The following is a 15,616-nucleotide window of genomic DNA, read 5'->3' on the forward strand; positions in this document are numbered from 1 at the left end:
GGAGATAGAGGAGCAGAACACAGGAAAAGCTACCAGCAAACAGCCACTGACTAACTGTTTGCATATCTGGGAAGTCCTCTAAATAACATTTGTTTCTTATAATGAAATGTATAGACAAGGGAGCAGAATCACTGCCTATATGAGTCCAGACTGAGCTATATGCCATGCTCCAGGCCAGTCTGGGACCCTCATACCCCCTTAAAGAGAGGATTAAAAAATACCATCTGGAATCCAGATGTGAATTCACCTTGGCAGCTGTCACTGTCTTAGTTTTTTTCCTGTTGCTGTGTTCATGCACCCTACCATAGTAACTTAAGGGAGAAAGGGTTTGTTCTGGCCCACTGTTTAAGGGTGGCTGTCATGGCAGGGAAGTCAAGGTAATGTGAGCCTGAAACACCAAGTCATGTCACATCCAACGTCAGGAAGCAGAGAAAGGCAAGTGCATACTTGCTGCTCAGTTCTCTTTCTCTATGTATACACTTCAGGGTCCCAGCCTGGGAATCGCACACCCATAGTGGGTGGGGCTTCCCATCTCACTTAATTCCTTACAAGCACACCCATACTGTCAAGTTCATAGTTGACACAAACATCTGAGTCAATGGATATCTGTAGACAAGTTGATGCTTCTGATTTTGAGTCACCTACAGTAAGAGTTTGAAGTTCAGAGTTAGGTTCTGACGGTGTGAGGGCTGTGTGATGGAAAATCGTTGTTCTTGATTAATTAAGTGAAGCAAGCAGGAAACATTAGGATACAGAATGCTCCTTCTATGCTGAGTGGCTCATAGAGCTGGATTGCACGAAGGGAGCCCATAGCTAGTGGCATGCAGGCTTTGAGAAGGCATTCTTGAGCATTGTTGACTGAGCTCATGGAGGGGTTTTCAGGAACAAACAGTACAGAGGGTTCATTTTTTTTTTCTTTTTATGTCAACTTGTTATACAGGTAATAAGCACAAGACACAGTCCAGAACACTAGATAGAATAGTAATGTTCCCTCATTTCAGTTGGAGGTCATAGGCTGATTCAAATCCTTAAGCCTCGTGTGTTGGTCTGTATTTGTCTATTTGCTGTGTGTTCCCACGCACATGCCATGGTGGGCAGTGGAGGTCAGAGGGCAGTTAGTTGGAGTCGTTTCCTCCTTTCCTCTTATGGGGCCCGGGAATTGAACGCAGGTCTCCATACTTGGCAGCCGGTGCCTTTACCTGTTGAGCCATCTTGACAGACCATAGTTGTCTTTTATGTTTAGCTTCTGGTGTTTGGGGATAAATAATAGAAAACATAATTTTGTTTGTCTTTCATCTTTCTTTCCTCAGGAAAATGGGTCTATGAAAACATAACTTAAATCATAAGGTGATTTTCCTGGGTTTAGAAATCAGTTCTTTCCCCTTCACCTGTTTCTCCCTTCCCTGTCTCATGCATCTGCAGAGAACCACCATAGTGTTTGAGTATACACAGAGAGAGAGAGAGAGAGAGAGAGAGAGAGAGAGAGAGAGAGAAGAGAGAGAGAGAGAGAGAGGAAAAGAGAGAGGGGGAGAGAGAGTGCATGGGGAGGAGAGGTATCAAAGGGAATAGAAGCTTTCACAGGGTCTGTGCTCAGTCAGGATCTGTGCAGGTGAAGCACAGTGTAATGAGATAACTGTGTGTGGCTGGTGAGGGCATCCGTAAAGATGGGATTTCAGAGAAGGGAAAAGAACAGAAGCCAGGGAGCCAGAGAGAATGGAGGGTGTCGGTACCTCACCAGGTGCCAGCAAAGATTTTGAGCTTTATAAAAAGTATTATGTGTGGGCTGTGGTGGCTCACACCTTTAATCCTAGCACTCAGGGCAGAGGCAGGGGGATCTCTGTGAGTCTAAGGTCAGCCTGGTCTACAGAGTTCCAGGTCATTGTACTGCAACTGTAGTTTGACGCTTCTTATAGTTGTATCTGTACAGTGATATTGGAGAGCAGAAAAGCAGTCTGGAACTGGAGATTCCAATTCAGATAAGATCTCATAAGTTCTAGTTGTTCATGGTCTAAATTTCCTCAAGGATGGAGGAACAGTTTGTACCAAATCTGTGGACTAAAAAGGGTTGATGAAGGAATAGAGAAGTTGCGTGTTCCTGGCTCCCAGTTACCACCTGCTGACTAGGCATCATCCAACATGAGTTGTAGTGAAGTGCCACTAAGGAGGTGGAGGTTTTTGTCAATAAGGATCAACAGCGAAACAGAGAAGCAAGGCAAAGAAAAGTATTGTCACGTATTACACGCTCACCACATTGCAGACACTGCCTGGTGCACTTTGTCCACGTTAACTCATGTCATCTTCATAATGTAGGTAATAATAGTATGCCATATAGATATTTGAAAACACTAAAGTTGAGAAAATCCAGCATGGTGACACACCTACACCTCCAGCACTCAGGAGGCTGAAGCAGGAAGATATAAAATTTGCAGCTATATAGACAGTCCCCATCTGGGGGAAGAATGAAAAATGTGATTTTCCTCAGGCCAATAAAGGGGTGAACCAATTCCAAGTCCTGAACACAACTTCCTTACAAAAGAGCATTGCAAGGCACCAAGAAGCATTTGAAAGAAAGATGGCCTTACTAGAAATCAAGAGCACACGCCTCACAGATGTCATATTTCATCTTTAAATTTCTAGTGTTGGGAAATGGTGAGTGTGGTTTAGAAGCAGTTAATTTTGAGTACAGCCGACTAGAGCACAGGTGCAAACATTCTGCAGGGCTGTTTGGCAATTTGCATCAAAAGGCTGTTGCCCCAGCTGATCTATAAACCAGCACTTTCATTTCTCAGGAAGTAATTAGGATGTGCACAAAGATCAAGCAATTAAAATCACTGTGGTGTAATGTTTATATGTTAAGGCAAAGATTATGCCAGTATTCATCTATAAAAAATTAAATCAGCCCATAGCATGTATAACAAGGTAGTCATGAAGACCGTTTTGGAAGAATAGATAATGACATGGGCAAAAGTCCATTATGCTGTTAAGTGCACAAAGAAGAATATGAATACTTTGTATATTGCGATCCTGCGTGATTTTTGAGGGGGACCTTACACAGAACAAAACAAAACAAACAAACAAAACTAGGAAGCCCTGTGTTAAAACTGCTAATGGTGACTGTCCCTGAGATTTGGGGTGATTTTAATTTCCTCTTGGGACCTTTCATTTTCTATAATTCTTACAATAAATATCTATTATTTTAAATATCCTAAGTCCTTGAATAAAAATAGTGGAATCAGAAAGGTGACATAAAATTATCTAGTAAGTTACCTAAGGGAAGGACAGTTCTCCTGTCCAGGTTTACCAGGGCTGGGGAGCCCCTTTCATAGACTCTTGGTTTCATTAATAAAATAGTTTTAAGACAGATTCTGAAGGAAATTCAAGGACCATTTCATTAGAGCTTGAGAGAGAAACCACAGGACAGGCAGGCTGTAAGTCCCAGTAGCTGCCTGGAAGAGGAGGAAGAGAAGGAGGAGTAAATCAAGAGAGCCAGCCTTTGAATTCAGTCGGCAGTAACAGGAGTCTACAAGCAGCTATAGAAGTGGGATTAAGGGGCCTTCACAGAAAACAGGGAGAAAGCCCAGAGTACCAGGGCAAATATGCCTAAGGTTTCGGTCGGTATCCAGTGAAGGGAAAGAAGTTAAGCTTTTTAGGTAGAACTCAGGAAAGCGACATGCTTAGCAAAGAAGACCTGCGAACAACTGCATGGAGGGAGAGACTTACCGGGGCTACAAGCACAGTAGTTTTTTAGGGGGTAGGTATCCTGCTTATCTCTTAGCTTACATCTCACTTTCCCAAGGGTGGGTGGCCTTCTGGTCAGGTGATTGATAGGCCCACTTGGATTCAGTAGTATAGGATGTCTAATCTTCAGCGTGTGTGGGAATGGCAGGTGTCCACCCAGGGCAGATTCCATTCCTTAGACCAGAAGGAAATACCTTTCCACTCATGGGCCTCAACAAAGCACTTATACCTCCACTTTTCGACCTGGAAAGTGGGAGGTGGGGCCCAAAATTGACCACAAGGTTGGTACCCATCCTTATGGCCTCCAAGCCTGCTAATGCCCATCTTGTGCCTAACACCAGAAGCAGGTCTCGAGGGATGGGAGATGAGAGAGCTAGAGGTAGGGCAGGGAGGAGCAGAGTGGGAAGAGGAGTGTACTGGCTGGTTTTGTGTCAACTGGACACAAGCTAGAGAGGAAGGAGCTTCATTGAGGAAATGCCTTCATGAGATTCTCAATTAGGGATTGATGGGGGAGGGCTCAGCCCATTGTGAGTAGTGCTATTCCTGGGCTGGTGGTCCTGGGTTCTATAAGAAAGAAGACTGAACAAGCCCCGAGGTGCAAGCCAGTTAGCAGCATCCCTCTATGACCTCTAAATCAGCTCCTGCCTCCTGGATCCTGCCCTGTTTGGCCTCCTGTCCTGACTTCCTTCAGTGATGAACTATAATGTAGAAGTATAAGCCAAATCAACCCTTTCCTCCATAAGTTGCCTTTTGGTAATGGTGTTTTATCACAGCAATAGAAACCATAAGGGATAAGAGAGAAAGAGGGAAAGAGAAAACTAGAACCAGCTACAGGTGCAGGTTTTGGAACGAGTTCTTAGCTAAGGATATATTACCAACAGAGGAAGGCAGAGTGGAGAGGGCCAAGGCTCTCAGAGAGTGGAGAAGTCGGGGGTGACACAGTTTGAGAAGGGGAGGAAGTCGGATTAAGATGACCTACTTAGGAGGAATAGGACTTTCTCCTGGCGAAGACACTGTGGGGCGGTGGTCACCCACTGAGAAATAGGGGACTGAAGGGAAGAGAGCACCACTCAGCCCAGCAGAGAGCAGACAGATGAGGTGCCCTTAGGAAGGCAGGCGCCAGATGGCAAGGGCGAGGAGGAGAGAATGGCTTGCTGGAAATGGAGGTGGGCACAGGAGAGCCGGCTTCCTGCTGATAATCCTCAGTGTGCCACCCCTTATACCGTGTTCAACTTTTACATCCAGATCAAGCTGGTGTCACATGTGTGTCTGGGCCAGGACCCTTTCATGGACACCTTCTTTTCAGGGAGGGGGAGTTCCAGCAAAAATGTTAGTGGCAAGGCCAGCCTTCTCCTGCAGTGACTGAGGGGAAGTCCATGCTGTCCCCAGCTCTCCAAAGCTGTGGCAAGCTAAGGAGGTTTGCATATTAGCCTCAACTTAATCTAAAAAGAGGCCCCCATTTCCCTGGACTATTTGTGTATAGGAAAGCCAGCCATGAGCTGAATACTGAGAGAGAATTGTAAAACAAAAGTCCCCGCCAAAGAAAATCAACCTAAAGGGACCCGCTTACTTATGTCTGGTTAGGAAGTACTGTGTTGTTTTCAGTTGCTTTGGCATGTGCTGCATTTAACGTCCCACAGCACCATCTGGTGGATGATCTGAGCCACTGACCTTTGGACTGTTTCATTTTCAAGATCTAATTCTAGACAAATGTTGGCCTTTATGAAGAATGAGCAGACTGCTAGCAGAGAGTGGTGGTGCATACCTTTAATATCAGCACTCAGGAGGCAGAGGCAGGTGGATTTCTGTGGTTGGAGGCCAGCCACTTCTACGTAGTGAGTTCCAGGACATCCAGGGATACACAGTGAGATCCTGGAGGTGATATGTCACTGGGGTGGGTGGGTGGGGGGGTGAGCTTTAAGGTTTCAGAAGCTCACATCATTCCCAGTTATCTCTCTTTGCTTCATGCTGCTTGAGGACCAAGATGCAATCTCTGCGCTGACTGTGTCATTGCCATGCCTGCCTCCCTGCTGCCACACTCCTAGCCATGATGGTCACAGACTCATCCTCTGAGAAACTTAAAGAAACAAAACTCCTTTGTTGTTGTTTTCATTAGTTTGTTTGTTTTTTTTTCCAGACAGGGTTTCTCTGTATAGCAGCAGCCCTGACTGATGTGGAACTCACTCTGTAGATCAGGCTGGCCTAGAACTCACAAAGATCTGCCTGCCTCTGCCTCCTGAGTGCTGCAGTCAAAGGCATGAGCCACCACTGCCCAGCTCCTATGACTCTTCCTAGCTCTTACTGATATGCACAGGCAGGATTGTGGGCTTGGCAAAGAAACCAGGTCTGCACTAGTTCCAGATGTGGACAGCAAAGTTCAGACTGCCATGGCTATTTTGACGTAACTAAGAGTCACTTTCAGCCTGGGGACATGGAACTGTTTATGTATTTGTCTTTCTTCTCTTGCTTGGCAGCTGCAGAGAGGGTAGTTCCTGACCAAGTATTCTGGCTTGGCATTTTTGTATGTGATTCACACTCTACTCCTACACTCTACAGGGTAATCAAAGCAAGGCAGAAAATTATTTTGGAGACAGACAAAATCAACATCTCTAGGCATTCAAGTCAGAGATGCTGGGAAAAAAAACCCAAAACATCTTAGAGTGTGCCAGAGAGTGGTAATTGGGCTTAATTCTTCCTCTGTTCTTAGCTTGCTTTCCTGTTCCTCAGAGGGCTTAAGTTGCTATGAAAAAGAAAAGCCAGACTTTCTCTAAAGTAAACAGATTGCCCGCCTTATTGTCTGTGAAAGTGAGGACCTTGCTATGGAGTAGTGTTATAGTTACCTTTCTATTGCTGTGGCAAAACACCACAACCAAGGCATCTTGTAAAAGAAGGAGTTCATTAGGGATTTATAGTTTAAGAGTGTGTGACCATGACCATCATGGTGGGGATCATGGTATCAAGCAGGCAGGCATGGTGCTAGAGCAGTAGCTGAGAGCTTACATCTGATCCACAAGTATGTAAACAGATGTTTCTCTGTTAAATAACCACTCAGAGACTTAATTTTAGTTACAAAGTATTTGGCTTATGGCTCAGGCTTATTACTAACTAGCTTTCACATTTAAATTAACTTGTTTTTACTAATCTATGCATTGCCATGACCATGGCAATACTGGTTCTGGTTTTCTGGCATCTTGTTTCTTGGGAAGCTGGCTCACACCTCTCCTGACACCTCCCTTCTTCACCAAGTCCTCAGTTTGATTGTTCCATATAACCTTATCCTAACTTGCCTTAGGCCAAACAGCTTTTATTATTAATCAATGGGAGCAATACATATTCACAGCCTACAGGAGGATTATTCCCACAGCACACAAACACAAGGCAGAGAGCATGCTGGAGTGGCATGGGCTTTTGAAACTACCCCCACCAGGGACACACCTTCCCTAACAAGACCACACCTCCTAATCCTTCCCAAAGAGTTCCACCAGCTTGGGACCAATTATTAAAATACTCAAACGTGTGAGGGCGTTCTCATTCAAGCCACCACAAGTAGCTTGGTCATGACTACACAGGTTATGGCATGATTGGAATCAGAACTCAACTCTGAATCTTTTTCACAGAGCACTTCTAGAATCCTTTTACCTCTCTCAACAGAAGTCAGTGCTGCCTGTTTACTTACTTGTGCTCAAATATTCTGCCTCTCCCTGAGCTTTGCCTCTTGACATCTTCTCAACCAGAATGAAAGATAGTTACAGTTGTTGGTTCTACTTTGGTGTCATTCTCATTTTGATTTCATTTTTAATTGAGCCATGCATGTATGAGATTAGAAATGAACAAACCTCCCAAGGCTCTGCTTCAGGTTTAAACTCATGAAAGCAGGCCTTCCTCCTTCTTCAGACGTCCTGTTGATGAATGTGTTTCGGTGATAAAGTCACAATAAAGAATGCCCAAATGGTGTCCGCAGTGCATTTCTTCCTTTTCCGGGTCTGAGAAAATAACTCACTTAAAACAGCAACTACATTCTCACATGTATTAAACTACTATCAAACTTTCCCTCATGCCTCAATTCTTTAAAGTGTGATGGGAGATACTGTTCTGTGTATATGTTTCTCTTATTGGTTGATGAAAAAAAAAAAAAACACTGATTGGCCAGTAGCCAGGCAAGAAGTGTAGGTGGGACTACCAGATGAGGAGAAGGCTGGGGAGAGGACACAGAGGGAGGCTGCAAGGACAGATGCCATGTAGAGGCAGGAGTAACATGCTGAGGCATTACCTGGGAAGCCAAGAGCAGGTGGAAATATTAGGATGAATAGAAATGGGTTAATAAGAGAGAGCTAACGAGTAGGAAGCATAAGCCACTGGCCAAACATTTTATAAATTAATATAAGTTTTTGTGTGTTTATTTGGGGCTAATCAGCTGTGGGACCAGGCGGAAAGAAACTCCAGCTACAAAAGTATCCAAATATTTTGCCTTTTAATCTTTTATTTCTCACAGGGTTTACTACTCCTATCTATTTTTAACTTTTTTGTTATTATTACTCCTGTCTATAAATAAGCCTAAGTATTCTTCCTAAGTCATCCTTGGGAAAGTTCAGTCAATTAACTCTCCATATTGCAAAGCTCCAAGCATGGCACCACATTCTAACCGAGTCAAGGATGATGGTACAGCTGGGTATGGTTGATGCAATTTAAGCGTCTTGGTATGGAGGCAAGGAAGATGAGGAGCTCAAGGTTAGCCTCAGAGAGGTGGTTAGTTGCAGAGAGGTGGTAGGAGACAGCTGCATATAGTAGCAATCTATTTGTTAATGGTGACATGCTGTTAATTGCCCCTACCTTGTTTAACCTGTGAAAACTGCCTTAGTGGCTGCTTCTTTGAGACTACATCTATTAAACCTGTCAGTATCTGGTAATGACACCTCCTCCCAATCTGGAATTTAGTCTTTTTATAAAGTTCTTCAGTGGGATTTCATCAAGGCTTCCCATCTGCATCACTTGTTTATGGCAGCAATGACAAGGCACAGTTGAGTGGAGGAAGGTGTCTCCTCAACTGTATCCTTGCCAGCTGCTCATTTCGGGGTGGCTTTGGAAATTGCCTTTTGCTCCTGACTTCTGTAATGTACCATGCAACACAAGGTCTCAAACCTGGTTTCCTGTGTGAGTGCTTTCCGTGTGACTGCTGCACTTCTGATCTCCTGCATTGAATTTAAGAGCTAGCAGGAAGCTGATAGTAACGTCATTTAGTCAAGATGGCTTTCCAGACTCAGTGGATAAGGATGCCTGCTATCAAGCCTCAGTTCTATCCAAGGACTCACATGGTAGAGGGAGTGAACTGACCTCACAAGTTTTCCTCTGAGCCACACACACACACACACACACACGCACACACAAAATAAATGTTGTAAAAATATTTAAGATGAGCTTATTAAAGTGTGAGCCCTAAATATTTACCTTAAAAGCAAAATTTCTAAGTTTAGATATGTAGATTTTGAGTATTTTTCTCATTGATTTGTATGGAATATGAGATTTGATTATTATGCTATTTAGAAATTAAGTGAGTAACCTTTTTAAAAAAAAATGTAACTACAATTTCCTTGTTCAGGGGCCTGTTTTGACTTTGTATAACATCCTCATGGTATTTTTTGTGTGTCTTCTCACAGCGTGCCACATACTAGAATGTCACAGTGGAATGGCCCAAGATGTTATAAGCACCATAGGGCAGGCCTTTGAACTCCGGTTCAAACAGTTCTTGAAAAATCCTTCCTTGAACACTTGGGAAAGGTCAGTTAAGAGTTCTATAATTATTCAACATTCTGAATATTTGAAACATTACTATGATGGTGGGGCATACGGCACACACCTTTAACCTCAGCACTTGGAAGGCAAAGGCAGGCTGATCTCTGGAGTCCAAGGCCAGCCTGGTCTACCCAGGAAGTTCTAGGCCAGTCAAGGATACACAGTGAGGCCCTGTCTAAAAAGAAAGCACCAAAAAACTTAGTATGGTTTTTTGAAGTTCACGAATGAGATGAATATTTTTCTTACAAGTAACAGTTTCAGTGCAAAAATAAGAGCTATTTACTCTTCCTCCATTCATGTTTATCCAGACAGTCTTCTGACACTACAATGGGAAGGAATCAACCCCATTTCTTCAGTGTTACACAAAACTGTGGACTGCACAGAGTTCTAAAATAACAAATGTTAACAAGTTCCTCAGATTTTCTTTATCCAGGATCTCATGCATATTAGTAAAAACCAAACCCAAACCCAAGAATAAAATAGTAAGAAAGATCTCCTCGGGAATCTGTTAGCTGCTGGTAGGCATTATAACTGGCTGTAGTCTGTGGGGTGGAGCAGATGTGACCCAAAAAGCTGGCCTGATCCTTTCAGGCCACCACCTGCCACTAAGTTCATGCTCGAGAAATGAAACCCTTGGGTATTTTTAAATGTACCCTTCCCCAAATTGTCATCCTGTGTATCAAAAAGCACTGGGTTCAGAGATGCCTCTTTATGAGGCAGGTAGTCCAGGGCAGAGAGAAGGTTTACAGGGAGCCCTGGTGCTTTTACCGGGATCCTACACCATCATGTGGGTTGGTAGGCTAGGACCCTCTAAAAAGACTTGATTTGGCTTGGGAAGATGGCTCAGTGGGTAAATGTGTTCAGCACTCAGGCCTGATGACCTGGGTTCTGATCCCAGGAACCCAAGTAAAACCATGACCCTGGGGGACATGCATCTGCCATCCTTGACCACCTATGGTGATATGGGAGGGTGAAGTCTACAGGGAAGCAGCAGATAAGCCACTCCCACAAAACAAGGATGAAGGCAAGAACTGACTTCCCCAAGTTGTGCTTTGGCCTCTGCCTGTGTGCCAGGGACACACACACACACACACACACACACACACACACACATGCCAGCACTCAATCACATCGCCCTTCACATGCATGCAAACTCATAAAGAGACTTGATTTGACTTATTCTTTTAATAAGAAACTTGTTAATTCCAATTTGGAAGAAAAGCCTATTTGTTTCTTTTTTATCCCGTTTCAAATTTTAAAATAATCACATGTTTAAGGAATTCTCCCCCTCACCACATGTGACTCTAATAGTTTTTTTTATGAATACCATACTTGTCTAGATTTGTGCAGACAAGATAGCTGGCCACAGCTCTTTATCCTTTTTCATTTTAGTTAAGTACACTGGGCTAGGCCCTCTACCCAAAGAACAATATCTCAATTTTCTTTGGCCAAAACATTTACAAAGTGAAGCAACTTAAGTGAGCCAGAGATTCTTAAGAAGACTTTACATTTTTATGATGCTGTGTTGAAACAGCCTTCCACCCAGAAGAGCCATCGCTTGCCATCAATATTATTACTAATGGAGAAAAATGCAAACACCTCATCCTTGACACTCTTTGCTGGCTTCCTCCATTTGGATTATCTACAGACTTCTCAACAGTTCAGCATGGCAGTCCAGATGTTTGATGTTGCTTAATCACAGCAATAATCTTAAAACACAATGCACAGTTTTCCAGGATGATTTGCTTGGCTCTGATCTTTCTCTGTCCCATATAGCCTTTGAATTCCCACCCAGTCTCTTTGGGCTTCTTTTTTTCCCCTTGCAGTGAGGAGGTACACGTGGATGGCACATCTGAAGACAGAGATCATGACTATTACAACGCAATGCCAGGGAAGCAGCCACCTGCAGGCGGCATTTCAGATGTGCGGGTCAAGGTTCAAGCTACAGACCAAATGGCTTACTGCCCTATCCAGTGCGAGAAGTTGTGCTATTTAGTAAGTACTGTTTTCTTGTACCAGAGATGTGATTCTGCTCTTACCACTACAGCCCTCGATTTGAGGATTTTCTAAATGTGATGAGTTTATCAAAAGTACCATCTTCCTCAAAAGCAGGGCAAATCACAATCTATGCTGGATTATTTTCATTCCCAACACCCTATCCACTGCTTCCGCAGACAACCTCATGTCTACCTTTACTGGAAAAACCCAATGCATCACTCTCGTCTTTATCCACATCCCCCAGTCTTCCCCGGCTCTTGCTTCTCTTCCTGAGTCACTGAATGTGACCCTGCCCTGTGCTGACCCACCCCTCTTACCAGCTAGATGTCCTTGTTCCGTCCGTCTCTGTCTCAAACTCACCCTGTTGGTTCTCTCCCTTCTTCCTGTGGATACGCTTTGGCCACTGCAACCCAACTATCACTGGCCCTCCTCTTTTCACTCCCACTTCTAGGGACCACAGTCTCCATCCGTGTTCTCACATGAACACCGTGACTTTGAGATCGGAACTCTGCTTTGACAACCTGATATAAGTGACTTTTACAATGGCCACTAGTTACTTACTTGCTTAATGGACTTCTCCCTTTAGTAGCCCTGCATCTTTAGGGCTGGCACCTATTGGATGCTGTTTCTTGAGTCCTCTTCTGTTGGCTTCCTCAACATTATTTTCATCTTGGTACTCCCTTATTGAACCTTTTACTGTTTTTGCTCCTAGATCCCCCTCTCTCCATCTGACATTTTTTTTAATTATAGTTGAAAGAATCCTTACAGTGGACCCTCACATGCGTAACATTTGACTCATTGCATTTGTTCTACCATATGTGTTGCCGTTTATCACCATGATCCACCTTGGAATTTGGTTTTGCACATTTGTTGTGTGAAGATATGTACATATGTGTGTAATCATATGTGTGTGAGCACACATGGAGGCCAGAGGTTGATCTCTATCACTCTTCACCATATTTACCGAGGCAGGGTCTTTTGCTGAACTCAGGACTTGCCTGTTCAGCTAGTCAAGCACCCAGCTTGCTGGACAGATTCTCTCTCCCTGCTTCTTGTATGTTGGGATTGCTGGGAGCTGTCTGGTATTTACATGGGTGCTCCAGACCTGAGCCACAGTCTTTAGGCTTCTCTGGGAAGCTTTCTATCCACTGAGCCCATTCCTTATGCTTTCACAGGTAAGTTGAGTCTTTTTCTATTATAGTTCCTTCCATTTCCTCCTTGAAAACCCAGCCCTACCTTGCCACCCTGTGAGTATTTCCATGGCTCCTCCTGGGCTTAGATCTTGCCTCTAGCCCGAGTACACATCTGCCCTCTATCTTTTCTACCTTCAGCCTGTACCTGCTTCTTCAGCTCTAATACCAAACTATGTAGCCCTGGTTTGAAGTCATCAAAATCCACCTGCCTCTGCTTCATGAGTACAACAGGTGTTAAAGGCACACTACCATGCCATATTCAATTCCCCTAGTCTTGCTTATTCATGCTACTGTCCCTCTTTCTCTTATCAATATACTTTTCCCTTTCTTACATTTTGGAGCACATATCTATTACGAGTAGGTTTTTCCCGCCAGTCTGGACCCACAGTGGCACCAGCTCCAAATAACACATAGAGACTCTGTATTTGATATAATTCTGTTGGCCAGGTACTAGTTTCTTATTGGCCAGCTCTGTCTTAATTATTAACCCATTTCTATTAATCTAAGTATTTCCACGTGGTCTCATCTTACTGGGGAGTGGGGGTGGCGTCTGCTCTCCCCAATCTCTCCATGTTGACCCCTCCTTACTACTTCCTCGAATCCTCCTTGAATCCTAGTCCTGCCTATCTTGCTTTCCTATTGGCCAACAGTGCTTTATTCATTAACCAGTATGAGAAACATTTACAGAATGACATCTCCCATCACATATCAATTTGTGTCCAACATCCAGGCTTCTCCTAGGTGAATATCCTTTTTACTCATTCAGACTTTACTGAACTTTATCAAGTTCTGGTCCTACTTGCTTAAATGATTCTGAAAGCCACATGCCTGTCACTGATTTTATGCCCTCAGATCATCTTACATGTTATTGTTAGATAAGTCTATTAAGTTTACTCATTTATTTTAATTGTTAAAAATGTGCGGTGCGCTCTCTCTCTCTCTCTCTCTCTCTCTCTCTCTCTCTCTCTCTCTCTGTGTGTGTGTGTGTGTGTGTGTGTGTGGTGTACATATTCATGTACAAGGGCATGTGCATGTTGCCAAAGGACAGTCGGAGGGCGAGTCCTTGCTTCTACTCTGCTTGAGACAGGAGGTCTTTTGTTTTGCTTTATATCATAGGCTAGATGTTGTGGGAGATTCTGAACATTCATCTATCTCTGCCTCCCATTTCTCCTACACATTGTCTGAGGTTACAGAGTTCTACTCCATAGGGCTTTGCATGGACTCTGGGGATCCAAACTCCAGCATTTACACGTATGCAGCAAGTGCTGTACACATTGAGTTGTCACCTCCCCAGCCTCAGATAAATCTTCTAAAGCATGCATGCTGTACTTAACCCAAGGCGTCAGCACATCTTCATTCCATTGCTGAAGAGCAGACATGTCAAGATGAGGGTGGCTGAAGTCCTCTAATTGGCTGAGGTTTTCAAGAGTGACCAGTGAGTCTAGCAGGGTTCTAGTTTGTCATCTTAAAATCAGGTAGAGACTGGGATAGTTCAGTTTGTAAAGTGCTTCCTGTGCAAGCATGAGGACACAAGCTTAATCCCCCGAAATCCTATTTAAAAAAGTCAGGTGAGATGGCATGTGCTTGTAGTCCCAGTACTGTAGAAGGGGCAGTCACAGCTAACTGGGACTCTTCAGCAAGCCAGCAAGCCTGGCCTATTCAGTGAGCCCCTGGTTCCAGTGAGAGATCATGCCTCAAAAAGGCAGGTGGACAGCTCCCAAAGAATGACTCCCAACACTGACTTCTGCCTTCCATACTTAAATGAACACACACTCACAAACACACCCACAAACATACATACACATTAAATTAAGGATCACTTTCTAGCTGAGACTTTGAGTGCTGGAATGTGACTTCTCAAGACACAGGATGTGGACAGTCCTTTTGATGTCACCCACCATCAGATTCACTTTTGCAACCAACTCCAAAAGGAAGACCATCAAGTAGCATTTTCTCCTCACATTCTCCACTCCCAGCTTGTCAGACCTCTCCTGTGCCACAAAGTCACGTTGCCTGCCATACTTTCTTGAAAGCTATCTTTTTCTTTGTGAATATTATGAATATGTACTCTTGATAAACTCCTACAATCTGTTGTTTATGCAGCCCGGGAAATCTAAGTGCAGCGGTGTGTATGAGAACTGTATGGAACAGAGCGGGTCAATCGGTAGGTACAATGCCTTTCCAGATGCCACTTCAACTCCTTTTAAGCCGTGTGAATGTGTGGCCCCTGCTCTTAAATGACAGACATCAAACTATACACACAGTCTTTGGGCTGCATGTTTCCCAGAGAAGCCAGAATGTCATCGTGTGTCATTCAAGAGCTTCACACTTCTCCCTTGCTTTCATGTGAGTCCCTAGAAATAAGTTTATAAAAGCAGTTGTACTGCCAATTAGTAACGTCTTTCTGATTGTCAGAACTATTTATTTATTTAAGAAGGTAAGCCTTGTAGGGTGAGGTGGGGAAGGAATTGGATGACCACTTTTAAAGACTCAGCAGACCATTTGTCACCTATTGTATCTATTTTTGCCCATGTAGCCTACTGCCTTTATTTTTATATAATTGAGGACACATGAAGGTGTTTTGTTTGTAGTATATCTCTGTTTATCACCATTCTACAAGCTGTACCAAAAGATTTGTCAGCCAGCTTTCTAAAAACATAGTTCCTTTTGATAGAAATTAAAATTCCATAGTGGTTCTTCTTGCCTTAAATCCCAGAATTCCAGAGGTAGAGGCAGGCAGAGTTCTGTGAGTTCAGGGCCAGCCTGGTATACACAGCAGTTTTAAGCCAGGGTTATATAGTGAGACTGTGTCTCATTTTTTTCCCCTATGGAATTGTTTACAGTCCATTAAAATCCCAAGTTAATCACTTCTCAGCCTTTTGGCTGAGACCAAATGT

General features: G+C 43.7%; 1 protein-coding gene across 1 annotated transcript in view; it reads left to right on the forward strand.

The window, feature by feature from the left end:
- Positions 1-15,616, forward strand: part of Shc4 (SHC adaptor protein 4) — a 98,081-nt gene that overhangs the window by 63,984 nt on the left and 18,481 nt on the right. Inside the window, exons 7-9 of the mRNA XM_051183501.1 lie at positions 9,393-9,517; positions 11,359-11,523; positions 14,823-14,883. Of these exons, the coding sequence (XP_051039458.1) occupies positions 9,393-9,517; positions 11,359-11,523; positions 14,823-14,883 (351 nt within the window). The remainder of the gene's footprint in view (positions 1-9,392; positions 9,518-11,358; positions 11,524-14,822; positions 14,884-15,616) is intronic.

This window comes from Phodopus roborovskii, unplaced genomic scaffold (genome assembly GCF_943737965.1).
Source record: "Phodopus roborovskii unplaced genomic scaffold, PHOROB, whole genome shotgun sequence".
NCBI classification, from domain to species: Eukaryota; Metazoa; Chordata; class Mammalia; order Rodentia; family Cricetidae; genus Phodopus; species Phodopus roborovskii.